Here is a 13,038-nt window from a genome sequence, read left to right as displayed (position 1 = left end):
AAGGATGGTAAGTGACAGGAGAGGTAAGTGAACAGCATAATTTAAGGATGAAATGTTAATAAAGGAGTTAGCAAAGTTTTGAGAGATAGTATACTAATTCCAGCCCTGACATGCAAATGAAATCTGGTATGCAATAGAACAATGCTCAAGAGTACAAACATTGAAAATTCATTTTTTGAGGAAAAGCTGGAGTAAGAATATGGGATTGGTATATGAGATATGGTATGAGTGATAAGGGCAAGGGAATGAAAAGTAGAGTTATGAAGTGGAATATAGTAAAGGTCAACATGTAAGTAGAATGCCTGAGAATCATTTAACAAGAAAGGTGTACAAGAGTGAAACATATGGTTGTCAGTGTACATTAGGCTCTCATATTATATAACATTGCTCCTGCTCGAATTCTTGCATGGGCCGAACAGTTCACTTTTCGATGCAAATTGTTTGGTGGATTTTAATTTCTGTGACGATTATTTGCCATATTCCAAATTATATTAGCAAATAATATTTAAAAAGCATTATGCACAAAACAGCCAAATGTGAATCCTCACGATACCAAGTTGCACACCCATGTCCACTTAAATTTTAGCATAAAATCTATACTGTATATTGATGCTAAAAAAAATGAAGGAAAAGTAGATTTGTTCTTCCTAGACCGGCGGAAATCTTTCAAACTAGTTACTAAAAAATGACTAATCCACAGCAGAAACTAAACTGGTAAAATAAAGAATATCTTATGAACAGGAAAAAAGGGTTCACATAGAGGATAAGTAAAACTGGAGAAGGGTGGAAAGAGGAAACTCTTTGGGATGAAATAGGGACATTTCTAATTTCTAATCTTTCTAATTCCTATTAACAATCTAATTGTAAAAGTCAAAGTTGGCTGAGGACACAAAGCTAATGAAAATAAAGGAATGTAGAGTGCTGCAGGATGACCTTGACAAACTTCTAGAGTGGACGGACATATGGCCACTGGAAATCAATAAAAGTGTAAGGTTAATGAAGATGGTACAGGGAAATAGGAGGCCAGTAGGAAACTATACTGAAAGGGGTAGGCAACTACAAGGAACAATAGGAGAAAAAGACCTGGGAGTGGAAATAAACTCAATATTGTACTAAAACCAGAATCTCATGTTGCAAACTGGTTAATAGAAATCAACGTCACAACCTTATGGAAAGAAGAGGAAACCAAACCAGTAAAAATGTAGATACAGTACTGTATTTAGTTTATTTCCACTTCTCCCTACAATTTGTATCCAAATTAATCATTTCTATAAGGAAAAATATTTTATTTATTTTCTTATTTTTTGCATCTGGCCAGACATGCTGGTACAATATTTCCATAGATGTACTTTAGGGGTTAAACATACCATGGCAAGAAGGTTGGAGGAAAGAAGAGGATTTGATCACCACTTACAAAATAAAATAATAGCAAGAATCAACAAAACAGACAAGGAGAATTTTTGAAATTTTAAACTTCCAAGAAAAAGAAGTCATAGACTTGTGCTAAGGAAACAAAGGCCCCTAAAATATAAAAAGAAAGTTCTCATTTGCAAGCAGCAGAGTTGTAGAAGGTTGAAACAAATGAAATGGGGTGATCAATGCCAAACCCATCAGAATTATCAAAGTTATATTGACACTACTGGGGTGACAGGATGTCACAAGCATAGCTATCGTCCTTTAACTGCACTTAGGTAATTACACGAATGTGACCCTGGCACAATTCAAACCAAGTGTCTTGTTACCCACTATTTTATAAGTGGATTCAGTCCTCGGCTGTCCACTATTTCACGTTTTCCCCCTTATGCAAAAATGTTGTGCCAATGTTAGCATGTGAGGGCGGGAGTTGTCCTGTGGTGTGTTCATGCATTGGTTACTCAAGGAGAGGAGTAAGAAGGTATGTGCCGGGGAGGTAGGGGGTTGTGCCATGTGTTCATGCATTAGTTACTCAAGCATGCGTTGTGGGGGTGATGTAGCCATGGGTGCATGTAGATTCCCCTCCCCCACTAGCTTACCTGCCAAGCATGCATTACATTACATACAAATGTTTTATAGTCATATATAAATCACTATAAAAAAACAGACAATAACTAAAATCCACATTAATAAAATAAATTAAATTAACTTTAATAGTTAATAACTTCCTCCCATGTAATCACTAATTAGTCAATTTGCCACTCACCACCTGCCTAGATTTGCCCAATTGCAAGAAAATAAGTTCCCTCCAGTAAAAAAAGCACTTATTTAGAAAACTATCCCTTTCTTAATCATTATTAGTTACACAACCTGTCTTATTTCTCAATGGCCTACTCTTTTTCCTAATCTTTGTTTAATTCACCTTAACACTTTCGCACTCTCGTAACACTTAATGTGTCACTAATTTTCTCTTTACTCCGAGCATTAGGCTCATGCACGAGTTCAACAATAAAATATTTGTATAAAATTCATTTTTTATCTGATCGACTTTGCGATAGTTTCAAAATAAGCACCATTAAGAACCATTTAGGATGTCTATGCCTTCCCTGCTATCTGCACTTCAGTTTCTTTTGCATTTTCTTATTTCTTGTAAGCAGTTTGATAAAATTAATGTACTTTTTATTATATAATTTTCCCATTCTAAATTTGTTTATATTGCATTTAGCTTTTTTATCATTATTATTCAACCATATTTCTTCCAAATTATGCCTTCTTTACACAGTCGAGATTTGGTGGCTTATACTGTGCATAAAACTCCTATTATTATACAGTATCATCATTATTTTAACTTGCTTCAAACTAAATTGTTTCTGAATGTGGCTCAGCTTTATTTCACTATTTGACACAATGTTATAAATTTTCTTTGACACATATATTGCTATTCCCCTTATCCATGTGATGTGTGTGTCTAATGTGGGTCCTGTACCATCTTGCCATGCAATGAGGTACATAAAATATCAGTTCCCATTACTGTACCACTAAAAATGATGTCCATCATAATGAATGACTACATCACCCATCCCAGCCCCAGGAAAATACACCAAAATATTTTTACTATTCTTGTTGCAAAATGACCTGTTCACGTTAATTTTGTTAATTCCTTTCTTATTTGTATACATAAAGATTGATCATATCTCCCCTTATTTTTCTCTCTGCCAAAGAACTGATAAATATTAGTCTTACAAACATCTCAAATTTTTGCTTAACACTCAGAACATGGCTACTGAAATACTGTATGGCCACACTTGCCTATGCACAAAAAATAAAACCATTCCAAAATACATTCTTTATAGAATTACTAATTTGTATGCAAAATGTAAGAAAAACCTGAAAAAATATAAATATCTAACTTTTACTGGTTGGACAAGGTGTGAAAGGTGGCAGGTTGGTTATCTGGGCCAGCAGCTGTTGACACCTAATGCTGACTTTGCTGACAATATAATATGAGACACATCAATGTTCATCTTGGATGTTTCTTTGATCATTTACCACTTTTTTTAATGTTTTTACTATATTATGTGTTGAATAACTTAGCACATAATTCACCTCATAACCACAACCTAAAGGTTGAAGCCAATCCACACTCAAAAGAGGCCATGTCAAAACAAATAAGTGGAGGCTCGATCCTTCAAGAGGAACCAAAAAAAGAACTGACCAGGTGGAACACGGCAGAAAGCAGGATGACAGAAATCTCCAAAAATACATATTCACGGACACTTAAGGAACAACAAAAATGCACTTGGGGAGGAGCAGCCAAGGAACAAAGCTCAAGACTCCAAGTTCCAGAGGGAACCGGAGGGGTTGAAGGGCTCCTAAGGATCCACCTCAAGTCTTTTCCCACAGCCCTTGAAGCCCTAAATGAAAACCCCAGAGAGTAGACCCAAGTTCCACACCTGATGCCCTTTAAGACAGGAAGGCAACACCACACAAGATCTGAGCCAAACCCACCCCCCCCCCCCCCAGAGAAAGAGAAAACTACGGATCCCTAGCAGTAAGCACCGGCTCAATTGTCTCCACTGCCAACATGGAAGGGACAATTCATGGAGAAGGCCAAGCTATACCCAGCTCTAATTTCAGCCCAAACTCCAGAATCATTAGATGTCTTGGCATCCAGAGAAAAAGGAGGGGAGGGGGAAGGGGGCCTCGTGAGTCCATGCCAGACTTATAACGGGACAAAGGGTGAGCATAGAACCAGTAATTAGTTGCTCTAAGTCCCTAAAATAAAACAAAGAAAATTAACAAATGGAGGCTCTAGCTAAAAATGGACACACAGCAAACCCCAATATCACAGGACTCGTGGCAGATGGTAATGGCCATCAACAGGCAGCATAGCGGAAACAGGACCAATGACCATCGGCATGTAGTAAAACCGATGGACAGCCCACAAGCAGTGAATGCAGGCTCTGTGGGCGAATCAATAATATTCCACAATGGAGCTTTACCAGGGCCTGGAGGTAAAGATGCCCAAAAATATAAAGATACCTAGATGCCTTACATTCAGGCATTAGAAATGTTCGCTGAAAGAAACTGACACCAAACGAAATCCTTAGAAAAAACTCTACTAGAAAGGGTATCAGTAGCATTCTTTATGGTAATACATTCATTCATTCATTCACTCATTGATACATACATACATACATTTCATACATATATTAATTGATATTCTTATTCACTGTAGACTCCAAGCAAGTCTGTTGGACCAAGCTCTTACAAGGCAAGCCTGGCCACAGGCTAATCATGGGAAGTAGATGAGCTCCTGGAACCCACTCCTGGTACAGTCTAGGTATAAATAATGTACTCAATCCATCTTTTTGTACACAAATCTAGTCATTCAATGCAAATACAACGGTAATTAAACTAAAAAATACGAAGAAAGGACTGTAGAAACCTCCAAGGTCAACACTGGAGACCTCTGTCATAGGCTGCTATGTCAGCAAGATGCGAGGTCTGGCACTGACAGATCTGACTGGCCCAGCCACCCAACAACCTTCTACAGCTCACCTAACCAGTAAATATGTAGACATTTGCTTTATTTCCAGTTTTCCTTGCATTTTGCATCTAAATTAATTATTCTTAGAAAAAAAAATTGCACATGGCCAGACATGTATTCCATAGACACACTGTTGTGGTTAAACAACTCAAACTGGCATCTTACTATAATCATGATATTTATATACAGTCTGGTGCATTAAAATCTACACTAGAGTATTATCATCAAGTAGTGCTAAATACTTCACATAACTAAATTAGCAGTACAGTACTAACAGTCAGAGAAGCAAGCACACAAGCACTGACAAATTTCTGGAAGCGTGGAAACCTTTTTCATACGCAAACATCAAAATTAAATATCACCCAGTAAATCTAACAAATCGATAAAGGGGGCCTCGCCTTAGGATTGTCTCTTCAATGGCAATTCATACAAAGGTAAAAAGCAGGGACCATCAAGGAAGTGATGACTTACCAGCATACAAGTATGTGCTGGCTCTTGACACTTTTAAGTTACAACAATTAAATGTTAACAGATTTCAACATGAAATATAGTATTATATTACACTAATGAATGTAATTGTCTTAGGACAATATTACTGTATTATTATTATTTACTAATACATTTTGATACAGTACAACTTGTCACACAAGAACATTTCATAACCTTGAATATACAGTAGGTATTAAAAATATAACTAGATATTTTTACACATGTCCACTAATATCTTCACTGTAAATGATTTGACAAAAGCTTAAAGAAGCCTTTGTATACAGATATGAATAAATAAAGGAAATTAAAAATACAAAAATAGGCCCAATGAAAACTGAGAAGTATGTCATGCAGGACATCACCTTATCTCAATGATATCGGCAATGTTTAAACTATGGATTTATATGCAATGGTGCTATATAAGTGTGTGCATTCTGAGTACTGTTTTCCAAAATAAAGTATATTGTAAATTAAGATAAGTATACAAATATTTACGACCCTCTAAAGCAGTGATTCCCAACCTCTTTTGGGAACAGCCCTATTTTTAAATACTGTAGAACTTAAAAGACCTCTTGGGGGTCAACCAGTTGAAAATCAATGCTAGCTGATCTGCTGCCTGAAAGCTAAATTAGTTGGCAATATTAAGCTCTCCTGTGAACTACATTAGCAGGGAATATCGAATTCACCTGGAAACTAAATTAGCAGGGTTATATTTAACTTTCCTGTGAACTACATTAGCATTTTTGCTCCAACATTCTGTGCCTCAAATAACCCCACTCATTAATGCCTAAAACGCTTAGACACTTTTTACCATTTACTGTATAAGTTATTTGTTGGGCTATAACTATAAATTTAATGTCAAAATGTTTGCAATTGATTGTTCTACAGCAGAGAAGCAAAACAAAAGGTGTATTGCTAATAAACTATGCATAGCGGCAGTGGATATATTAATGCTAATGAACATTTCAACATTCATTTATTTTTCAACTTTATTAAAATAAAATATGGATGTGTGTCAATGATCGGTCTATATAGCTGCAAAAAGAAAATGATAACCCATACTTTTCCCTCAGATAATTTGTAAAGCAAAAGAGAAAATATTGTCTATGGTGATCGGGCAGTAGGACAAGGTGATCTCAGGTTGGTTCCATATTTTGGCTTATCCTCTGATAAAATTCTACCCACACTGTGCTCATGAACAAAAAAATAAACAAGTGACCAAATGACATGTTTTAGTATCATTGAAATGCTTAAATATTAGCTGCCAATATTCAGCTCGTGTGAATTCAATTAGCTGGTAATTTTCAGCTTTCCTCTGGACTGAATTAGCTGTTAATATTAGCTCTCCTCTGAACGAAATAAGCTAGTAAGGAGGCGATAAGTCATAATAACGTGGCTGAAGTATATTGACCAGACCACAAACTAGAAAGTGAAGGGACGACGACGTTTCGGTCCATCCTGGACCACTCTCAAGCCGATTCTCAATCGACTTGAGAATGGTCCAGGACGGACCGAAACGTCGTCATCCCTTCACCTTCTAGTGTGTGGTCTGGTCAAAATAAGCTAGTAATATCCAGCTCTCCTTTGAACTAAATTAGCTGATAATATTCAGCTCTCCTGTGTACTACATTAGCTAGTAATATCCAGTGCGCCTATGAACTCAATTAGCTGGTAATATTCACTCTCCTCTGTACTAAATTAGCTAGTAATATTCAGCTCTCCTGTGTGCTAGATTAGCTAGTAATATCCAGTGCTAAATTAGCTGGTAATATTCAGCTCACTAGCTAATTTGGTTCTTAGCTAATTTAAGTTTAGCTAATATTACTAGCTAATTTAGTACACAGGAGAGTTGAATATTACCAGCTAAATTAGTTTATAGGAGAGCTGGATATTACTAGGTAATTTAGTTCATGTAATTTAGTGGATTTGTTCATTTGATGCATCATGATATTGTGATTTGTGTGTGTAATAATCAGCTCTCCTGTGTACTAAATTAGCTAGTAGTATTCAGCCCTCCTATAAACTAAATTAGCTGGAAATATTCAGCTCTCTTGTGTACTGAATTAGCTAGTAATATCCAGCACTCCTATGAGCTAAATTAGCAGGTAATATTCAGCTCATCTATTAACTATATTAAGTAGTGATATTAAGCTCACCAAGGAGCTAAAGGAGCTGCCAATATTCAGCACAACTACACATTATTTACTTGTACAATTTATATTCTGGTGTACAATGAGTTTCATCAGCTCAAAATTGAACATAATATACAACATCAAAGCTTTATTAGATTGACTACCCAGCATTTTAAATCAAGAAAAAATTAATTACATGTACACTTTTTAAAGTGAACTTTGGAGAGTTAATTTTTAATCTTCTTGCTTCAGTGAAGAAAAACATAAGGAATATTGTGAAGATTCATGGCAGAATTATATATCTAAAACTTATTCATTTTCAACTAAATACTTTTTAAAGTGTACAAAATTTTACCCAAACTTACCATGTTCCTCAGCATTTAAATGTTGATTCACCCCAAGGAGTTCAGGTGTGATAAGTTGTACTGTACAATATTTAAAAGCAATTTGATTTAAAGCAATACTATTCACAACTGGTGATGGCCACCTACTTTTATAACATGATGCAAACAACACTCACCATCTGGTGGGCCTGTTGACTACCAGGTGGACCAGAGGAAGACGGGTGAACCTCTTGGCCGTCTTCACTGTAACCTTCCAGCATACCAAATCCTCCACCAATTTCACCTGTACCAAGCCACTGCAAAGAGAAAACCCAATGCTTCCATGAGGAACAATGTCATATATCTAGACATTGTGATTGAATGAGGGATCAAGAAAAGTATCATCTCCAGTGCCAGCATTTATTACAATACAAACAGAACTGTAATATAAAATCTAAAAAATGCAAATCATTAGTAAAATTTCATTCACAATGTTATTACATTTATAATAAGACACATTGCATCCACAGACATTTAACACAGGCATTGAGAGGTGTCAGCATATAATGGCAGGGTGAGGTAGTTTGGCATATGGTTTCTTGTAGTGTGGTAGTTAGGTGTGCATGAGATGAGCATATGGTTTATGGTGGGAGTGTCGTGGAGCTCTGGAAAGTCTGGAAATATGACGGTTAATGGTTTTCAGTTAGTGGTGTGGGTTCGGGGGTGGTAGATGGTGTAGTGTTTTGGTGGGATGTGTAGGTGGATGTTTGTGCGAGTAAGCAGTCGGGAGGGCAAGTAGGTATGAATGAGGATAAAGTCAGTGTCAGCATATGGTGTGCAGTTAATGTGTGGGGCATGAGCCGATTGGAGTGTGCTTAGGTGGAGGTTGAAGGCATACAGTGCATGGGGGTTGTAACCACAGGGTGCATGGGGGTTGTAGGCATAGGGTGCATGGAGGTTGTAAGTATAGGGTATATTGGGGGTTGTAAGCATGTGGTGCATGAGAGTTGTAGACACAGGGTGCATTGAGGCATATAGCAGATATGGCTGGATAGGGCATGGTAGGGTGGAGATATGGTTCTACCTACAGGATGAATGCTAAGCTTATAGTAGTTTGAATTTTTTTTATCTTTCAATTAGGCCTGCACACACCACTTTCATATCTCATTTATTCCATGTCTACCACAATGCAAAAAAAAGGTTTGCATGCATTTTTTTTTTTTTTTTTTGCAAATTTGTACTAACAACTTTGTTTTTGTAATTTGTGATTGCATCATGATCTTGATGTAATAGGTTCACAAATGCTTCCTTATTTATTTGATCAACACTCCCTTATAATTTTTTACAGTTGTCTCCCATATTTTTTTTATTGTGCCAATTAATGCCTCAAACTTTCATTCAAAACACTTGCTTTATTAGTGCTAAAAGTCTTTTAATCAAGTTGTTTTTGCTTATTTTTAACCCTTAAACCATGCAATACATATATAGATGATTTCAGTAACAAAACCGAAACTAGCGCCTTAATTTAAATGCCCCGTGTGGGATAGGGGCAGCTATTGTGCAGCCACAACCGATATTTGACAGATACCACCTAGAAAAAAAATTGTGGCCAACACTCTTGGGTGTGAGAGCATCAGTATTGAGCACGCCACCAAGGCTGACGCACGTACCATGAGCGCACAGCACTGCTGTTCAGCTTGTGACCACAGCATCGCCTAAAAATGTCAAAATATATATGTCCATGCTATTATTTAGCGATGATAGTATTACAGAAGACCCCTGACTGTGATAAAACTAACCAGGATTCTGATAATAGCAAGATTGTGGTTATATTTATCGCTGTGCTCCATGGAGGGAGGAGTAATGCTGTGGGAGGGAGGGTGGTGGCGACGTCTTCTGACTCTGTGTGGCCACCTTTTATTGACTACACTCACCATACCAGCTTAGTGGTTCGCTATGGTGAACACAAATGTAGATACTTATATATAACGTGTGTATAGAGTGTAATAACAGCAATAGGAGTTGGTTGGGAGCCGCCATTTTGGTGAGGGAGGTGCGTCGTCAGCACGACTTGTCATGTTGTTTACTGGTGGCCACTATGGTCTTTGGGCACCATACCAGTTTATTTGTACAGGTATGATGAATAAAATGGGTAGATACTTATAGAAAAATGTGTGTATATAGCATAACAACACGACAAACAATATTGTTGGAGGAGAAATATTAGTGCATCTGGCCCTGAGGGCGGCCACCACCAGCTGACTGTGTGAGTAGCTACGTCTTATTGCCTTTACTCACCATACAAGCTTAGATGTACAGTTATGGTGAACAAATTATCTAAATACTTATATATAACATCTGTGTATAGTGAATAAATGCAAAAACAGTATTGTGGGAGGAGAATGAGGGCGAGTGAGGCGTTGTTGAGGGAGGGAGTGGCAGCGAGTGACTGGCTGGTGTGTTGCGGTCACTCCTCATTGCATTTTGACTCACAATACCAACTTAGTGGTTCGTTATGGTGAGCAAAACATGCAGATACTTATATATAATCTGTGTATATAATGTGATAACAGCAAAACTATTTGTTTATTGTTTTATGAACATAATAATTGAATCACTAATATACACACCATAATTTTGAGTACATCGATGGTTCACACATTTTATTATATAAATATATCACAATACACACTATTGAATAATATTAATGCAAAAAACTAAGAAAAAATCAAGAGACTTTGAAATAATTAGGTAATAATATATTTGTGGCAACTGCCGCCTGGCAGCTCGAGCGGAGTAGACCTCGCCTGGCGAAGGCTCTGTCAACGCCCCTTTTTTGCAAGACTTCCCTACCCTATTGCGGCTAAAATATACCACCTACGATTTTTTTGTTATTTTTTCTGTGATCAGTGAACACAAATGAACACTTTTGTGAAACTAATTTTTTTTTTTTTTTTTTTTTTTTTTTTTTTTTTTTTTTTTTTTGCGCCTGTGGGTGTTGAAGCCATTTGGACCCCTCGCGATTTGAGGGCTAACCACTGTGCTGCGTGAACCGAGAAATTTCGTTCTGAGAGTTGTACTTTTTTTTTTTTTTAATCAGGCTATATTTCAATATTTTTTAATGTTATGTTGTAATGTTTTTGAAATGAAAATGGTTGTGTTTGGAAACATTTTGACATCAACTTTACCTGAATTTTTATAAAAACAATGAAAATATGTCCTTAACAATTGCACTATGAAGCTTTTGCCAAAAACAGGTGGTTAAAGAGGTTGGGTACCAAACAAATCATGCATATTTTAGCTTCTCATGAATTTATATCATGAAAATATTTAAGCATTTCCCTAGCCATGTGATTCAAGGGACTTCTAAAATTAGTGATGGCTATCTAAAAGCTTAAATCTGTTTACTTGGCCAAGTTCTGAGGCTATGAGAATTTTCTTATTTTCTTATAATCTTATTTCTCTAAAAACTAAATTAAGTGTCTAGCTTCCACCGATATCCATTTGTCCCACCATCTAATTTAAAGTTTTTCTTTGTCCACAACAATTGTCCCATCAGAATCTTGCATACAGTGATCCCATCCTCAATTCTGTTGCCAAGCCAAATAGGACCCCAGCAATTTTTAGCAGGAATCTCTTCTGGGTAGGGACACTGCTATATCCTACCCAGAAGAATAGTTTTAGTCTTGCCAGTTTGGCAAGAATTCTTGGGTGCCCATTTGACCCTTCATTGACTTTTGTGACCTGGCCAAGAGGTTAATTTTTTTGTTTTCTCCCATGTTGGTGTTGTATTCTATTTACACACATTATCAGGACAATGCCTCCACATCTATGTCCCTGGTTCGGTTCCTCATCTCAGACGAGGCCCAATTAGGCCAATCCTTCACAGATTTCAGCATTCTTGCCTTCTGCATCTTTAGCATGGATCTTGCCTGAACTGAACCCTGTTACAGGACTTTGAAGTTTGAGTGCAGTGTCTGGTTTCTCCTGCATCACAGCTGACAAGCAATTGGCACCTTTCTTTGGGGTAGTTTAGAGCTTGGAACAAGGATCTTGGACCCTTGTTCCAAGATGATATCAGATGGTCCCTAGGGCTCTTTAAAATTCATTCCTCAGTCCTTCCTCCGGTGTCCCTGGGCTCACATTCCTCATATGTGGGCCATGAAGTAGAGAGCAATGTTGTACTGGGGTGCGATTGCTAACTTCGAGTTTTTTTTTATGTGGGAGGGGGGAAAGCAATGAGGGGGGTAGCAATTTTTCCAACATCTTGGTTATCATCAACTTGTCTAGGATCAAAGATCACATAAGTGACCATGCTTCTGGTTCACCAAGTAGAATATGAAAAACTTTGGTTCTTGAATGTCTAAGTACTTGCCCTGCTTGATGACTACTTCCTATGTGTCTTCCAGTTGTTGTCTGTCTGCCCATTGACCATATATGAAACATTTCAGGTTTATTAATATACCTGAATCCATGGACGTCAATCATGCTATGTGGGAAACACTGGCTGCAGACCGATCAGCCTGGAGGCAGTCTGTTCAGAAAGGTTTCTGCAAGTTCAAGTAGTCACTTTCCAAGAAATCAGAGGCAAACAGACATAAGGATAGCCAGTAGCCAGGAAGACTTCATTTGTACTCAGTGTGGGATGGACTGCCATTCTCGGATTGGTCTCATCAGTCACACAAGAGGCTGTACCAGGATTGACAACCAGAGTGCAACTCCCTAGTCTCCAGAGACTGACGGATGACTACTACTAAATCCCATTTCTCTTTGTTGCAACATCCAGATTAGTTAGCTCTTGTCTGGAATTCCAGAACTGGGTCAGATGCGGCACAAGTAAGTAATTATCAATAGAAGGCGCCAAACCGGGAAGGCCATGTAGCACCATCAAATGTGCGGGATAATCAGAGGGCGCTAAATATCACCAAGGATGCCAATACGAGAACAAAAACGCATACGGTGAACGATATCAAAAGTATCCGAGTCACCAAGAACTCTATTGAGAGACAGGTGATCAAGGGGATTAAAAGGCCAGGCTCTGTCTTGTGTGCTTTTCGTTAGCCCGGTGACCCTGCACATACATCGCTAATGGTCAATGACGTCACCCAGTCTTCATCTTCCCTGTATAAGA

At 37.7% G+C, this 13,038-nt stretch overlaps 1 protein-coding gene across 50 annotated transcripts in view; it reads right to left on the bottom strand.

The window, feature by feature from the left end:
* The window catches only part of LOC123745770 (zinc finger and BTB domain-containing protein 7A), a 215,414-nt gene that overhangs the window by 195,094 nt on the left and 7,282 nt on the right, over window positions 1–13,038 (bottom strand). For all 50 annotated transcript variants that reach the window (XM_045726704.2, XM_045726703.2, XM_069317669.1 and 47 more), the window contains exon 5: window positions 8,105–8,224. In XM_045726704.2, the coding sequence (XP_045582660.1) occupies window positions 8,105–8,224 (120 nt within the window). The remainder of the gene's footprint in view (window positions 1–8,104; window positions 8,225–13,038) is intronic.

The sequence above is a fragment of the Procambarus clarkii genome, chromosome 88 (genome assembly GCF_040958095.1).
Source record: "Procambarus clarkii isolate CNS0578487 chromosome 88, FALCON_Pclarkii_2.0, whole genome shotgun sequence".
Classification (NCBI taxonomy): Eukaryota; Metazoa; Arthropoda; class Malacostraca; order Decapoda; family Cambaridae; genus Procambarus; species Procambarus clarkii.
This window is presented reverse-complemented; position numbering and strand designations above follow the sequence as displayed.